At 38.9% G+C, this 12,500-nt stretch overlaps 1 protein-coding gene across 1 annotated transcript; it reads right to left on the bottom strand.

Annotated features, from left to right (window-relative positions):
* Positions 1–1,172: 1,172 nt before the first annotated feature.
* On the bottom strand, positions 1,173–2,252 carry LOC138006372 (substance-K receptor-like). The gene has a single exon (XM_068852652.1). The coding sequence runs from the start codon at positions 2,126–2,128 to the stop codon at positions 1,232–1,234; it is 897 nt and encodes a 298-aa protein (XP_068708753.1). The 5' UTR covers positions 2,129–2,252; the 3' UTR covers positions 1,173–1,231.
* Positions 2,253–12,500: the final 10,248 nt, after the last annotated feature.

The raw sequence follows: 12,500 nt of genomic DNA, 5'->3' as shown, positions 1-12,500 counted from the left end.
TGTTTTAATGTCCGCAGGAGCTTGTTTGTTGATATCTGCCTTACTTTCTGGTTGGTTAATTCAAACGTCTCGGGCTAGCCCAATAGATACATTCAGAGTTTGTCACCAAGGATACCAAAAGGACAACGTGGAAATGGTGTTTTTTTTAATTTTGGAGGGGGGGTGGGGGGCCGGGGGAAGAATGATATATGTTGCTCAGGAACGACCCTTCCCTTTCATTCTCTCGTTACTTAACAGTTTCTGTTGTCCATTCTTGTTCTGTTGTCCTCATATAAAAAAGATCTGACGGATTTGGTTCCTAGAAAAACTGTTGCTGTATCGGGAGATGAACGAAACATGCACAAAAACCGTTTGTGTTTAGTTCATCTCCCAAAGAAAATTCGTTGAAAGTATGCGGAACTTTTCAAAACTCTAGTTTTCAAAAATAATCGAGATTTGTTTATACCATCCATTATTGTTATTACTGCATTTTTCTTTTGATTTTTACCCACGAAATTCATGGACATTCATTGACAACTAGAATGTAACTTTTGAGCCCGTTTTTTTCCGTAGTACTATTTGATACATGATACATGATTGATTTTCAAGAAGCAAATGTGAGTCTCCAATGTTGTGAAAACAATCCCTTTGCCTGAATTTCAATTTAGACAAACAAGGGCTCGTCCTGAAGGAGACAACTTGAGTTTCTTTACAATCTTTTGTCCAAAGAACTAGATTTAGGGTTCGTCTTTTGCCTAAATCTTCTTTGTCCTTTTCTAGTATTAATCCAGTTTGGGTTGGGGTCAGTTTACGTTGAGCACCTAGCTGGACTTAAAGAATAAACAGAACTATTTTTAGCTTTGGGTGATATATATTATAGACAATATACGAACATAATAGATTTTAATGGGTTTTGATGGTATACCGACCCACTTATGACCAATTTCAACGGAAGTATTTTGGTGAATCTGAAAATAAGGGGTCAGTGAGGGAGGAGGGGGGGGGAGGGGGGGGGGTCCCGGGCAAACAGGAGATAGGTGCTTTTTCATAACCTGGTGGTTGAAGAACGACAACCCATCCATTCAAGTCTAAAATTACCATAAATGTTTCAGTCTTTGATAGTCGACTGACTGCAAGCGCGAAATGGTCAGTCATCGGTGATTTTTATTCTTGCTCTTAGTTTTTCTTTTCTCCAAGTTCTCTTTTTTTGACATTAATGCTTTACGGTCCAGTTTGAGTTTTTTTTTTTATTTTAAAAAAGTTCAGTGGTAGTTTGCCCCCTTTTTTTGGGTACATTTTCTGGTAGTGTATCGAGATCTTGTTGTACCGTTGTCGAACGCACTCTCGTCGTTCTACAGGACGCGCACAAAATGTTCTGAAATTCACGCTTATAGTTTTCGCTGAAAATTGCATAAATCACAGGCGTCAGGGCGCAATTGAAATGAGCGAGGACGAGCCGTAGATAAAGCACGTTACAGGGAATGTCAATGCTGTAAGATTCCATGACTGCGACGATAAAATACAGCAACCAACACAGCAAAAACGCAGTTAGAACCACAAGAACCATACGGGATACCTTCTTGTTCATTATTTCAGAAGGCTGAGGGGTCTCAGTTGCTATACGATTCCCTGGTCGATCTCGCCTCTTCAAAGTTAAGAGCGTGACAGAATACAAAGCAACCATGACGCCAAGGGGTGTGGCATACATTCCAATCAAGTTGAGCTTGTGATACATGACTGATGAGCCTGGCCAAAATGTTTTATCCAGGAAAAACCTGCAGTAAGTCTTGCCACAACTCGCGTCAATCTCGTTTGCCATTAGAATGGGAATGCGCATTGCCAAAGATAGTATCCACGTCGAAGCAATGAGATAGCGAGCTGTCGTAATGCTTTTGGTCCACGTTTTTAGAGGCCGAACCACTGCTAAGAATCGCTCACCGCTGATGAAAACGGCCGAAAATATGGACACGCTTAGAGCAGTTTCATGAATGAAATAAACCAGTTTGCAGAAAACAAGACCAGTAAGGCCTTCAGACAACCACTGATAGCCCGCCAGAAGTATGGAGATCACACGAGGCATGTAGACAACTGTGATAAGCAGATCGCTTATGGCCATATTCACAATGAAGAAGTTTATTGCTTTTCGCATGGAACGGACCTTGAAGACCACCAACGCGACCAAAATATTCCCAATCACAGAAAAGATTATGATGAATACATAAGGGGCGATTCTGCTTGTTTTAACAGCGGTAGAGTCAGCGTCGAAGCAGGTATTTTCAACCAAATGTCTTGCAGGGGAAAATGAATCGTTGTCAGGTTCTCCCTTACAATCCATTATCTGTCAACAAAGGTTATTAGTTGCTGAGAGAACCACGTAAAATATAGGATATATTTACAAAGTGATCCACTTGAAGATCCCTTGAAGGATTACAATCTAAGTTGAGGAAACACAGAGAAAGTTTTGGAAGACTCCACAAAAAAGAAACTATAATTGCCCTTGGGACAACAGGGTATCACTCCCCGAGAGAGTCGCAAGATGAATTCGTTTATGCACTGGGGTGGATCCAGGATTTAATCAAGAGATGTCTTCGGAGAAGTGGGCGGCCCCTAGAAGGTGAGAGATTCCTCGGGACATACCCCACGGGAAAATTCAAAAGCTACATGTTGGAAATGTCAATTTCGAGTGTTTCCAGGGATGATTATTAGTTAATATCTTTGAAATTCTTGTCTTTGTGCTGTTTCAAACATGGACAATTATCAGGGGTAAGATCAGAGGTGTTGGACGAAGTGTCTTTGGGAACAAGCACCAAGAAAACCTAGTGCTTTCATTTTAAAAGTCAAATATTGGCTGTCTTACGTATTTTCTGTTCATTTTGCATTTACACAAGCTGTAGACGGAAGCGAGATACGAAATCACTTCAGATCTGTACTTGAACAAATTTGCGGAAGAAGAAATCTGATAAAATTTCACTCGGTGTTAGTAAATTTAATAAACCATAAATGCTTGTATAAATTTCTGGCCATAATAAAATTCGATGCGGAGATTTTCTGAATATGTGTATCTATGTACATTTCTGAAGCTAATTCCTTCGACAGGATATGGCAAAGACTTCATGACTCCCATTGAAAATTAAAACCGACAAATTTGCGGAGTACTTAAGAAAGATGATCTCCAATTTTTTCGAGGTAAGGGCAGACGTCAAAGTTAAAAGAGTAAACTAGAAAGGGAAACAGGCGATCAATAACCGCGTTGAAAGGTTACCGATTTTTGATACCGTACCTTAGATGTAGCACATTGATGGTAAGCCAGCTTTAAGTCTGCTAATTCATTTTGTAATCAACGCCGCGAGCATTTATTCCGGAATTAGGCGGTCAAACTGAAAGATGAATTCAGCTCCTCAAGATTTTACATGTGACAAAACATGAACTTTGAAAGATAAGAGGTCATGCCAAAAAAAAATTTTAAAAAGCAATCTTCGCATTTGTTTGTCTTGAAATTTAGTTATATTGTACTGGTTATTACGGTGACCCACATCTGCCTTGACAAATTTCTTTTCTATCCATGAAAAAACCCAGGGAAAAAACTTTTTTTTATCCATGACAAAACTCCTGTAAGAGTGATTCATGCTCATCTAAAAGGTTAAAACCAAAGGCATAGCGGCGGAAATAATAATATTTTTGAAAACTAAAGCCTTCCTACCCTTTCACTCGACTGTCCTCATGTCACATTAGGGCGGGTTTACGTACAATATCAACCTAGAAAGGTAGACTGAAGTGATATTCGCACTCAACTGACAATTTAAGCAATTGTCTCTTCTACACATCCGAAAAGTTCACGTGGCTTCAACAATATTCGAATCCTATAAGAGACAATTGCTTAAATTGTCCAGTTAAGTGCTAGAATCACTTCAGTCAATCTTTCGTCTATGGCCCGCGCTTCAAATGCATACAATTATTTCACTGATCAACCTCGGAGGAAAAAAAAATGATATTGCACATAAGCCCGCCAGACTGTGGCATATGGACAGTGGAGTGAAGGAAGGAGGGTTTAGGTTTTAAGAATTTTTTTTTTTGGCCGCTATTTTTTGGGTTTCAACTGTTTAGATCAACATGCATCATTCACCGAATATTTGAAATTCACAGACTACGATTGGGATGCCAGTGTCATGACAAGTCACGACTGATGTCACAGATAGAAGGAGTTTTGTCATGGATAGAATAGAGTTTTGTCATGAATGGAAAAAGAAATTTGTCATGTATTGAAAAGAGATTTGTCATGGACAAACAAAAAAAATGTCATGGCAGAGGTGGGCCACTGTAGGATATTTTCTATACATGGCAAAGATTTCTCCAAAGTACGTTTAATTAGGACTCGCATTTTTGTTATTCTGATGAGATGATAACGGAACTTCGCACAAATATAAGAGAGAGAGAACAAAGACCGTAGTCTCGGTTTGACTGTCTGCATCGGATCTTTTGGAAGGGCGGGATATCAGGTAAGATTTGACAATTGCGTGTTAGCAATTGTGCAACTGAACTAATCCTGAAGAGCATCAATAGGAAGGTTAAATGAAAATACATCCATTCATTCGTTGGTTTGTCCCTTCGTTCCAGTAGCTAGTTCATTTGTTCGTCTACATATCCTTCCGTTCGTTCTTTAACTTTCACCGCTCTTAAATTTGTTCGTTCATTTGTTTCTTCCTCAGTGTTTTTTTCAGTCGTTCGTATTGCCGTTCGTTTGTTTCCTCTTTGGTTGGTTATTCCTTGGATCTTTCGTTCGTTCGTTCGTTCGTTCATTCATTCATTCATTCACTCATTCATCCATTCTCCATTCATTCATTCAAACATTCAGTCATTTAGCCAGTCATTCATTCATTCTCTCATCAACGTCGGGGAACTGATCGTACCTTTCGGAATGATGCGATTTCAACATCGGTATCGCATGCATGACTTTGTTGCTAATTTAATAGGAGATCAAGACTAAATCATCACCTAAAAACTTACACAGATTAGGAGTAAGAAATACACCGCGCTCAACTGTCGTGCATGGTCTTAAATATTGCCCCTAAACGTTTATTAAAGACAAAATTATTACTTGTACCCCAGCGTTTTATGATGAACTAAACTGATACAGCCGAAATTTACTTTCCTGAGCATCGCTTTCCGCTGAAAATTAGCCAATCAAAGCTTTCAATAATGTTACTAATATTTAGATCTGAACTGAACTCTATCCTTGATGCATCCGAGGATTAATTACCTCTGGCTGAATCAGTAATCCGGGCAAAAACCTAAGTTGTGGTATTGATGATAGTATATTCTAATGATTGTGTTTTACTAACGCTGTAGTATAATTCGTAAATTTATAACATTGAGAAGAATAAGAAATATCAATAAAAAGATCCCAATTTTTTTTTTCTTCTCATAAACACACAAGTACGAGAATCACTAGTCATGATCGCAAACTGAAATATGATAAACGATTCGGATATTTTCCGCTACAGAAAGGTGTTGAAAAAATACAAGCTGTCATCACCGACTTGATCATTAAAACTTGCAATGGATTGTTTGCTTCGTGTTGAAGCAATCATTGTAATTTGTATATACAACCATGCGATAACACTTGAATTATAGAAAATACAGCGTGCGTGTATTTTGATTTTCGGGTGTCAGACTTGTAACAAAAAGAGTTGAATTAGAGAACACTAAGAAAAAGCACGCTAAAGGCTGGCTTAGTATACTGGGTTTTTTTTCTTCTGGGGGTGATTATTCTTTTATATGTAATCACCGTGTATAAAAGTGATGTCAACGCATTTAGCTCTTAGCGAAAAAACAAAAGTTAAAGGTCCATCTTGGCAGAAAAAAAGGTAAGGAGAATGACTCTTGGGCATCTACAATTCTTACCTTTATCCGTCAATCACAGAGAAAGCTTCCATTTATTGGTTTGTTTTTTTTTTTAGACTCAAACCAAGGCCTCGAGTAGTCCAGGGAAATTTTGTCAATTCGCGTAGTTCAAAGTGACCTGTCAAAATCAAATATACTCTAGTTTTCAAAATCGTTTACCAGTGGCAGTTCTTGACATTTCAATTAACACATTTGACTGTAAAACGGTACTCAGCTCAGATAGCTATGAAACACAAAGAAACAGCATTTCTTTCTCCGCTTAGCAATATGCAAATGAGAGTACAATTGGCGGTAATGAACAAAGCCAATGTATTCATTTAAAAGAGGTTTTAAAAAACTAAATAAATCAAAGTATTTTCTATTTCCGGTGAAAATGCTTTTAGCCAAAAGAACTTTTAATGTGCATTCATTTTCCAACAAGCGGCTGAAGTACGCGAAAAAACTATTTTGATGGGTGTGAAAGTCAAAAATGGCCGAATGGTGTTGAAGTCATTCGCATTGCCTGACCGTCATCGATCACCTGAACATGAATGCTTTCAGCCTAATCAGGGTTTAGTTTCATTTTAAATAAACACAAAATTTGACATGTCTGGTCTGATCCATATAACCTCCTGAAAAAATTGGTACTATTTTTGACGGCATAAACCTGGCAACTTTTGGGAAACCGACCACTTAACAACACCGCGGAAATTCTGATAACTTATATATCGTCCGAGGAATCAAAGGAAGATTACAAATTACAAACCGAACCAAAAATTGCCTATTGCTGGCCTTTCTTCAATTCAATACTGGGAATCAGATATGATAACTTGATAAGCCAGACTTCGATTTTACAATTGATGTGTTCGTTTCATTAGTACTGGCTGATGAATTACACGATTTCCACTGGGGCTTTTTTTTGTGTGTTCTTTTTTTTCTTTATCAAAATTCGTAACTCAGTTACGTAGGTCATTTTCATGGGAATGAACTGCCATGATTAAACATATGTCTCATTTTTTCTCTACCTTCTTCTGTGACAAAACCATGGTACTTTTAAAAATCGATCAATCATACTTTGCATTGTTTCGTTGCCACTCAATTTGAATGTGCGTTGCTCTTTAATTTTATGTCATGCATCTTTTCAAAGTGCTCCCATAACTTCCTTGCAGCACAGATAAGTTGTAGATACCAATATTTCACAGTTTTACGAAGACAAAAGCCTTTTTTATGTGATGCTCGATTCTGGATGATTGTGCAATCTCTGCCGACTCATTCCCAGTCTTCCCTCATTCGTCGATTTAAATAAATGCAGTGAAGGTCGTTAGGGCCGAGTGATGGTCACGCATGCTTTTCAGGGGTTGCCGACATTTGCCCGACTTGCGCAGCACTATTGAGGACGGCCTTTTTTTGAGAACACAAGTGATAAGAATTCGGACTAAACGTAGGAAAAGGGGCTAAAATATTTCTGGAAAATCCATAACAGATCTGGGATAAATTTGTGGAAGGAAGAACTTTTGAGCCAAACCGTCGCTAAACTGGGCGGGATACTGTCTTAACCGATAAGAACGTATTCACAAGTAGCAAAGAAATTAGGGGCGCTTTCCATTCTACCAAAAGCTTTAGTTAAAAAATTAAATAATTTCACATGGCGAGCAGCAATCAACTCAACGAGTATTACTCCAAAATGTAAACAGCACGTAGCGCCTGAGGAGGAATTAATTAATCAACCAATGATGGGACGAGGTTTTCCTATTGTTCCGGAATACAACTTCGCAAAATATACCCAAATTTCCTAAATTTTTCTGGAATATTTCCGTTCTATTTGATTCCTTATCCGTTTTTGCGAACGTTTGGGTAGAATGGAAAGCGACCTAATTCACGTTGGGAACATATGCACTCATATTAGCCCGCGAAAAGGCTCCCGGTGACGGAGCCCGAACGAAGCGAGGGAGTCTGTAGACATTCTATTGATGCCGCCGTTCTATGATACCAGCTACTGGTATCATGATATGATTGGTTGAATCGCTGATTGTTGACATCTTCAAGATAGATATTTGAAAGGTCGTTGTAAAATGCGGTTGACCGCCCTACACGACTCCTACAGTTCGTGACTATTTTGCATTTGCCGTTCTTATTTAATTTTCGGTCTCTCGACCTTTCGATATGTCACAAGTGATTCTGAAGGGTACTTTGTGCTCTGTTATGAGGAGAAATTTTAAGTAGAAGCCAGTAGAGTGGAGCCGCTTGGCTGTGCTATAACAAACTTTTTTAGAGGTCAAAGGTATGGCTTCCAGACTTTCCGCTGTTATTTGCATGTCGCTTCGCAGAGTTTGACACCTTTATCATGTGCTTATAATTTCTGTAGGCCCATTTCAGTATTTTAAAGTATCTTTTTAAGCTCTCTAAGTATTCACTCTGGAGGGACAAAATTTGAAATATTCTGTGAACATGTTACTTACTTGCACTCAATATTATACCACCCACACTCCTGTCCAGCTACATGTAATAAAGTACGCTCCTGGAACCGTTTTATATTCTAACGCGCAGGAAAGTGTATTTTAAAAGTGGAACTAAAATGGCGAGGTGATTTCGACTTCATGCAAATCATGTCTTTTATAAAGGAACTAACTCCGATCGGTGCATTTTCTACCCTGCGAGCAGAGTCTCTTTCGATCTTCCGAGATAAGTCGGGAAGAGAAAAGAAGACTCAACCTCGTTCCCAGGGTCTCTCTTCTCTGCATCCATTGTCGTTGAGAAAAAGACCCTTGTTCAGGTTGGTCACGTGTCTCCCAGAATCTGGGAAGTTCACCAAATATGTGCTAGAGGAGGGGTGACCGTGTAGGCCTTGTCGGAATCAGCACGCAATTGATTTTGTCGCCAGGTCATCATCAACAAAACGTTTGACGGCAGTATTTTTATGTACTACACATACGGAATTCGATGTGAAAGGCAAAATGTTGTGGTCAAATCGACCGGACGCCACAGAAAATATGCTCGCGTCATTCACGTTTTCACCAGTGTGAAGGTCCAGATCAGCAAAGGATGCTAATCGCCGCACGACATTTTTCTCTTGTTTTTATATTGACCGCTTCTATGGAACCTCGTGTAAACGAGTAAAAGATGGACAAACGTTCTCGCCCACCCGTGGGATGTACTGTACTTGGCATCTTTGAAGCGGGGCGCATTATCGCCAAGGAGTGGCGGGGATACTATGCCAGTCAGAACACAGGAGTCAACCATATTAATCAGAAGTAGATTGATCGGAAATTCGATGAGCTCTGAAAAGAGGTCCCGGTCCAGTTCACTTTCGGTTTCCTTGTTCATTTCCACTTTACGCGTTGACAACTTGTAAGGCGCCTTAAATTGTGAGATTTCGCTTTAAATTTGGCGGGTTGCGGTTTAGTGATTTGCATTAAACGAATGAGTGGTTTTTAATGAATAGATATTGTTATTTTTAACAGCTATTGTTATGCAGACGTGTATGCTTAGTACAATAGGTTACCAATAGCAGGCGCGCCTAGTAATGGTTTATCCCTCACCTCGTTGTAAACTTCTTTATAAAATAATTAGGATAGTACGCGCACTCTCATTGGTCAAAAGCTGTGTTTAGATGAGAGTATGAAAACAAGGCTGTGACATCACGAATTTCGATTGGTTGTATGCTGTCAGACGCGCGTTTTGATTGGCTGGTAGGAAATATGACCGTGTATCTAAAATCAAAAATTTTCTTTCATTTGTTTCCTTCATTTGTCGAATTATCTTTGAGAAATATTTTATAAAGGCAATAGAGGACTTTTTTCCGCGTTTCCACAGCCTCAACTGAACATTCAAGGTAATTGGGACAATTCTCGACAGTTATGCAAACCCTCGACTGCGTCTCGGGTTTGCATAACTCTCTCGAATTCTCCCAACTTCCCCGAGTGTTCAGATGAGGCTATGGAAACACGAAAAACGTCCTCTATTGCTTAAGTAGTAAATGAAATGACATCAAAAAGTTTGAAATGAAAGTTGCAAAGATCATCGCAGTTAGATGAAAATCCAGGTCCCAGGTGTTCGAAGGGTGGATAGTGATATCCACTGAATAAATCACTATCCATTGCATGGATAACTCAGTTGGTTTTGCTAGTGTTTATCCGCTGGATAACGTAAACCTCCTTTTGAACAACCGACCGTGCTATTGCTCATCACTTGTTCTACCAACTGAGCTATAATGCCGGATGGTTCCGGTTAGTTGTTAGAGGGTGTGAATGGGGTTAACCGACTAGCGACAAAGGTCTAAAAAATATTACTGACTACCAACAAAACGAGGAAAAAATTACCGACTATCGACAAAAAAATTAACTGGAATTTACCGACAACCGACATGTAGACCCCCCATTCAGACCCTCTTGTTGGTTGATGCCGGTTAGTTACGAGTTCAAGTTTAACCCATACGAGGCGAACAAAATGATTTTTTAGAATAAATTAAACTTTATTTAGTCTAAACAAGTCATCAACTTTGTCACTTGTAAAAAATAGGTTTGATTTTAACAGAAATCTTCTTCAGGAAAGATTACGTAACATCTGATTGGGACATAACAACGTATAAAATTACTGTTTTCGGACCTATTCACTAGAAGTTTCCAATTATTGTCTTACTTACTGCATCCAATTGAGTCACTGTGTTAAGCTGTTACCCTGAATTCGTCCGGGAATTGCTTTCTTTCATTGCAAAAAGTTTGCCTTCGTTGAGCAATTGTGGTAGTTTGAGTCCAAACAACAGGTTTTGTAGTTTTCACCTGTCAGCTGAATGGTCACTCAAACAATCATTATGTGTGCTTTGCATAAATATCAATCTTACCATTTGTGCGTCATATGCCTTGCGTTAATAATTATTAAACGAATTACTGAAGATTTTTATTTCAATAACGAAGGCAGGAGCTGCAAAAAGATGTCTTCTCCCAAGAAACTTTCGGATGCGTTTCAAAAAAGATGATAGACGACTGGGAACGAGAAAAAAAACTACGTACTTACATCGATAGGATGAAGGTTTTGTTTAGATAGCGAAAATGTTCTTCTAAAATGTATAAGGGATACAAAATGAAGAAACACCTTTTCCTTTCTAGCACTGAGCAAAGCAAGCATACACCTTATTCCAAACTGGCCGCCATTTAAATATTCTTTTGTTTTTATTCAAATAAGCCCTTGATGCATCGTTCTTAAGCTTAAAATTAAAAAGAATATTTCATCTTGAACGAGGCAACAAGGGCCAATTTGTACCCGCATAAATCAGCGGCCATTTTGGAATAAGGTGTTATACAATGCATGCAGGCGGACAAATTTACATGTTTCAAAAACCCTTCTGATTTGAAATATGTTTATTTCGTCTCTGGTAAAAAGTAGCCTTTTCCCGCTTTCTTTTAAACAGTAGCCTGTTGTGACCACAGTTAAAAAGGAAATATCAAAAAAAAAACCATGACGATTTTAAAAGTTATCATATCCGTTGATAAAAAGAGTTGTTGGCTTCAAAATGGACGGAAATGTCACAAAAGTTTGGTTTGACGAATTTTAAAGGTAACAAGCGGGAGTAAGTTCAGAAAGAGTCAACCTAAATGCACTTTTTCGTGACGCCCCATGCAGTTGTTCAAATGATGGTTGGTGTTATCCACCTGATAATTTACTATCCAGTGGATAAGTTATAGCGAAGCCAAGTTCAGCCATCCAATGAATGGTGATTTATCCAGTGAATATCGTTATCCACTTTTTAAACAACTGGGCCCAGATGTTTAAGACTGTGAAGACTTCAGAAATAAATGCTTTCTTTTTGACATCAAAGAAATTTCTAAAGAGGGGTTGAACACCTGCTTCAAGCGAGAGAGCAAGTTAGACTGTTAATATTACAAGGAGCTCTCGATGAAACCGTCCGGGATGACATCCTGCTAAAAGAACTAATATCTTCAAGACATTACATTTAACGGCTAAAATATAACATATATGGATACATAAATAAATCAGTGGCAAAAATGCGGGCCTGGATTATCCTTTCAAAACCTGTAAACTGGTCAGTGGTACGGATAAAATCAGGTATCGCATTCCACAACTCAGCTGATAAGTAACAAAAAGAATTAAGACCATAACTGGTTGTTCTAGGTTTACTCACGGACAATTTCCGCGAAGATCATAAGAGGAAAACCGGAGTAAAAACTTATTTTTCATATAAGAAGGAAAATCATTAAAGAACAGACCTTATATTCAGTCAATACACAACTAATTTCTGCACCGCATAAACCAACAATTTTCGATTGTGTCTGATGGGGCTTTTACGGGTGCAAACAAATTGATGAAATAGTGGTACTGAATTTCATTGTTCAGTAGATTTGAGACTCGGAACTACGAGAAGCATTTTGCTACACTTTCGAAAAGTACTTCGTCTCATGTAGATGGCGCGCGGGACGAAGCGACCCCGTCGCTCGCTCATCCGCATCGCGTCCGAAAAATCACGCTTCGCTCGCCAAAACATTTTCTCCTGGGATAATTTGAGAAAAATGGAAGCGGTGTTAGCAACATATCACGCCAATTTTACCAGCACAGTTAACCCAACCCTTTTGACAAGGGGTAAGATGGGGAACCACAGCAACACCACAAAGGTAATGACTTCATGT

The sequence above is a fragment of the Montipora foliosa genome, chromosome 6, assembly GCF_036669935.1.
Source record: "Montipora foliosa isolate CH-2021 chromosome 6, ASM3666993v2, whole genome shotgun sequence".
NCBI lineage: Eukaryota > Metazoa > Cnidaria > Anthozoa > Scleractinia > Acroporidae > Montipora > Montipora foliosa.
This window is presented reverse-complemented; position numbering and strand designations above follow the sequence as displayed.

Bases quoted from the DNA above. Each gene is read 5' to 3' on its own strand.
- LOC138006372 (XM_068852652.1), bottom strand. From the start codon at position 2,128: ATGCGAAAAGCAATAAACTTCTTCATTGTGAATATGGCCATAAGCGAT.